Below are 5,218 nucleotides of genomic sequence, written 5' to 3'. Positions count from 1 at the left end.
ATGACACTCTATTAAATTTTGGACTAAGATTATATTTGTGGATCAAAACTAAAAACAAAAAAAATAAAAGATTATTTGCGTGATTCAGTTAAAATAAGAGTATCAAAACTACAATTAAGTCTAAATATTTTTCAAACCTTAGTATTTAAATCTAACTAAAACTATTATTATTTTTCACATGAAATATTTTTTTTAATTTCTTTTCATTAATAGTACTTCCGCTAAACATTCTTAATTATTTGTGCACGGGTTAACACGAAGATTTATAATTAAAAGATAAGACCTTATCCAAGTCAATAATTCAACCCATAAATATTAAATTCGTTTTATTTTTCCTCCTAAATTCACTCTAATCCTAAAAATATGATGGGCAATTAAGATGCTATATATCTAGAAAAAAAAAAAAGTGTTCCAATTAAAAAATAGTTACATATATTTTTAGTTTTTATAAAATTTTTATCTGTTAATTTTAATTTTTATAAAATAAAAATTAAATTTTAATTTGTATAAAATTATCATGTATTTTTAACCCCTATTATTAAGTTAATAAATATTTTTGAATAAACTTTTTAGATATGTTTACAAAATTATAAAAAGTTCTTCAAAAAAAATAATTAAAAATTTGATTTTTATGTCTATGTTTTTGTTATTTTTATCTTTACGTTTTCTGAGTTAAAAAATTTATATTTAATTTATCTTAATTTAAAAAATTATAAAATTTTGTGTAATTATTCTCGAAACATATTAATAGAATATTATTTAATTTTTTTTAAAGTTGAATAACAATTAAATTTATTTTATTTTAATAGATAATAAAATTACTTGTTTGATAATTTTATATAAACTAAAAAAATATATTTTTATCTACAACAATTAAAATTAAAATATTAAATTTTATAAATACTAAAAATATATTTAATTTTTGTTAATAAAAATAGTTTCGCGAAAAACAAGAAGAGTCAACTATAAAAATTATCATAAGCACAATCACAGTTTGCGAGAAAAAAAAAACGTGTGGACGGTGAAGAGAAATTCATGATTCATATTTTGCCACCTTTTTAGTACATTTAATCAACTTTTCCTATGTCCTTCTCTTCAACATATATACATATAAAAGAATTCTAAGCCAGCTATTTTCATTTAAACCGACACAATTATAACAATTTCTCACTGTTCTATTTTATTTTTTCAACTGCTCAAAACAGAGTAAACAAAAAACAAAAACCTCGTAATAAAAAACTCAAAAATTAAGAACCTTTGATTGATGGCACTTACAAATGAAATCATGGGTTCTTCATTGGTAGAAAGATCTTTGTTTCCTTCGTCTTCACCAAGTTTTCAACAGAAACGTGGAAGTTTCTTGATCAACCCTGTTTTGGTTCCTTTAGGAAACAGAAGAGTTTTGAAATTGAGAAAATCTGCTAAGTTTCCTGTTGCAGCTATAAGTGAGGATTTGGTGAAGGGTTCATCTTCTTCTTTGTCATCGTCATCATCTTCTTCTTCTTCTTCTTCTTCTTCTTCTGTTCCTGAAGAGAAACCAGTGAAATTCAAAGTTAGAGGTGTTGTGACAATAAGGAACAAGATCAAAGAGGATTTCAAAGAGACTTTTGTTAAACATCTTGATGCTTTAACTGATAGGATTGGAAGAAATGTTGTTCTTGAACTTTATAGCACTGAGATGGATCCAAGTAAGACTTTTCAATATTTATTTTCTAAATTCGTCATTTTAAGCAGCCCCATGATTTTTCTTTACAAGGGTGTGCTAGAAATGTCACCAGTTTCCTAAAAAATGATCCTTTTTGTGTTACCTTCAAAAATTAGTTCCTTGTTTTTGTTAAGTAAGGTCTATTTATTACATTTCTTTTTGATGAAAATTTATTTTTTTTAACAATTTTTTTTATTATAAATTTCACTACAAAAAAAAAAAACTTCTACTCTTTAAAAAACCTCTATTCAATAGTTTTTAGTAATTTCAAAATTATTAAATATCTAAATTATTTTATTTATTAGAATATATAATAAAATTGCCTAAATCACTTCAAATAATTCTTATATTAATAATTTTTAGTATTTTAATTTGGATTAACTTTGAATTTTAAAACTGAATCAATGAATGATTTTTTGGATTTGATTGTGATCTATAGAAACAAAAGCTGCAAAGAAGAGTAGTGAAGCAGTGTTGAAGGATTGGTCAAAGAAGACAAACATTAAGGCAGAGAGAGTGAATTACATAGCTGAATTCATAGTGGATTCAAGTTTTGGAGAGCCAGGAGCTATTACTATTATAAACAATCATCAACAAGAATTTTACTTGGAAAGTATAACCCTTGAAGGATTTGCAACTGGACCAGTTCATTTCCCTTGCAACTCTTTTGTTCAAGCCAGAAAAGATCTTCCTGGAAAGAGGATTTTCTTTTCTAATAAGGTATATTTAATTAACTATTTCTTCAATTCTTTTTATTTGTTTGAATTTTTATTTCTTCCTATCATAATAAGATAACATGTCCAGAAAGAAAACATAGAAAGTACAACCATTAGTAATATAATATGGCAACAATATTTGTGTTTTGTTTAATTACTTTTTTCAACGTGAGAAATGAGGTGAAACTTAAAAGTTAAAATAAATAATAATATTTTTTCTTTTTAAGAATCTTGAAAAGGATAATGAAGCCAAAATTTCCTTTTATCGGAAATATATTATATTTTATTTGTTTATTTTTAGTTAAAATAATTTTTCGTCCCTATAGATATATTATTTTTTATTTTTTTAAAAAAATTATTTAAATAATAGTTAATAAAATATTATTTAAAAAAAATTTTGGTTCTTGTTTTTAATTCAATTCATGTGTATTTTTAAAATTTTTGAATTATTTTTGCATGTGAAGAGCATTATAACAAATCTCTTCTACAAAAATTTATTTATCTTTAATTAAATATAATTTTTTAAGTAGTAAAAGGTTAAAAGTCATATTTGATTCATTCTTCTAAAGTTTTGTAGAAAATGTTCTTATAATGTTTTAAATATAGATATAAAAGATAATTAAAAAATTATAATATTTTAGATGAATTGATATAAAAGTAAAGACACAAATTATTGACGAAAAATATTCAAAAAATCATTGTTTAAATTTTTAAATAAATTAAAAATGAAATATAATATATTTATAAGGACATAAAACTTATTTAATAATTTATATTTTAGTGTCTAATAGTCTTTGATTTTTTTTTTGAATTAAAAATAGTATTACTTCATTCAAATTGAAAAAAAAATATTGATCTTCAACTATACAATTCAAAATAACTAAAATAAAAAATGATAAATATTTAAACAAACTCATAACTTTAAGATTATAGAAAAGGAAAATATCTATAAATAAGATACATCTTATAAATGTTAAACCAATTACAAATCTGAAATACCTATATATTTAGAAATGTAACATTAAAGACATCAAAATCATTGACTGAGTTTCCACTAAATTGAATTTGATTTATTAATTTAAATCAAATCAATGTCGCACCACGATAGAAAATAAAAAGCTTTGTATTTAAACGATGAAATTAAAAAAAAATATAAATTACTTATTTTATTAATAGATAAAAATCAAAATGATTTATAAAAATAATTTTAAACCAAAAATTTATCACACGTTCAAAAAAAGAAAAGGAAACTCAAAATTTGGATACAGAAGAGAACAGTCCTTGATTTTTTTTTTTATTTATTTATTGTAAAAAATACTAATTTTCCTCGATACTAAAAAGCTAGGAAACCATATAGTCAGATTTTATGCATGGACCAAGCAGCATTGAATTGACCTATATCAACTACCTACTCCGTTATGCAATCAGGAAAAGACACCGTCCAATATTAAATACTCTCTCGTTTATAATAATAATAATTATAATTATAAATATTACTTTATTTTTTTTCTAAAATAATTCATCTAATTGATTATTTCACACCTAATAAGAATAATATATAACTGAAATAAAAAATATTACTTTTATTAAATGTTAATATATTATAAATATCATAAATACATAATAAAATATATTGCATTAAAAATAATACAAATAATATTAATTAAATAGTAATATAATTGAAAATAAATGACTTAAAAATTAAAATAATCAATAATTTTGAGATAATTTTTGAAAAAAAATGAATTCATTATTTTAGAACAGAAGAAATTAATAAATAATAAGTTGATTTCACATTATTTTTTTACCAATAAATTTGTAAATTATGTTTATTTACTGTGTAATTTAATTAAAACAGGCTTATTTACCGGATGATACACCTGCTGGGATTAAAACTTTGAGAGAGAAAGAGCTGAGAAATTTGAGAGGTGATGGAAGTGGAGTTAGAAAATTATCTGACAGAATTTATGACTATGATACATACAATGATTTGGGAAATCCAGATAGAGGAATTGAATTTGCAAGACCAACACTTGGTGGATCTGAAATGTATCCATACCCAAGACGGTGTCGTACTGGCCGTGGACCATCTGATACAGGTAATAATAAATTAAATAAACATTACTAAATAATTAATATTTGAGATATATTATTTAAAACAAAATTGGATTGGGGTTGTTACAGATATAACCGCTGAGAGTCGTGTAGAGAAGCCACATCCTATGTACGTACCAAGAGATGAACGGTTTGAGGAATCAAAACAGAACACATTTTCAGTGAAGAGGCTAAAGGCAGTGCTACATAACTTGCTTCCTGGCCTTAAATCAAGTCTTTCTGCTCACAACCAAGATTTCAATGACTTTTCAGATGTTGATGGCCTTTACAGTGTAGGGTTACTCATTAAGTTGGGTTTGCAAGATGATGTTTTGAAGAAATTACCATTACCTAAAATTTTTAGCAAAATTCAAGAATCTAGCCAGGGTCTTCTAAAGTATGACACTCCCAAAATTATATCAAGTGAGTATATGGTTTTTTTATTGTCAATTTCTTGCTAACTATTTTGGATACACAATTCGGTTTCCACTAATTTCTTATATAAATCTTTTTTATTTCCTTTCTCTCTAAAATTTAGTGATTTGGATGATGTATTTTTTAAAAAGTAAAAAAAAAAATGATTTCATAAATTAAATAGGCCTTTAGATTTTTAAATATCCATTATTGTCTAAAGCTCATAATTATTCATTTCCACGTTTTAATTTTTTTAGTCAAGAACAACACCTGTAATTTGTCCTTCTAG

At 23.5% G+C, this 5,218-nt stretch overlaps 1 protein-coding gene across 1 annotated transcript; it reads left to right on the top strand.

Annotated features, from left to right (window-relative positions):
* Window positions 1–1,070: 1,070 nt before the first annotated feature.
* Window positions 1,071–4,991, top strand: LOC101501374 (linoleate 13S-lipoxygenase 3-1, chloroplastic-like). Its single transcript, XM_004517182.4, has 4 exons — window positions 1,071–1,688; window positions 2,145–2,425; window positions 4,280–4,520; window positions 4,606–4,991. The coding sequence occupies exons 1-4, from the start codon at window positions 1,265–1,267 to the stop codon at window positions 4,974–4,976; spliced, it is 1,317 nt and encodes a 438-aa protein (XP_004517239.2). The 5' UTR covers window positions 1,071–1,264; the 3' UTR covers window positions 4,977–4,991.
* Window positions 4,992–5,218: the final 227 nt, after the last annotated feature.

Source organism: Cicer arietinum, unplaced genomic scaffold, assembly GCF_000331145.2.
Source record: "Cicer arietinum cultivar CDC Frontier isolate Library 1 unplaced genomic scaffold, Cicar.CDCFrontier_v2.0 Ca_scaffold_5709_v2.0, whole genome shotgun sequence".
Classification (NCBI taxonomy): Eukaryota; Viridiplantae; Streptophyta; class Magnoliopsida; order Fabales; family Fabaceae; genus Cicer; species Cicer arietinum.
Note: the sequence above shows the minus strand (reverse complement) of the source record. Positions and strands in the feature narration are given on the sequence as shown.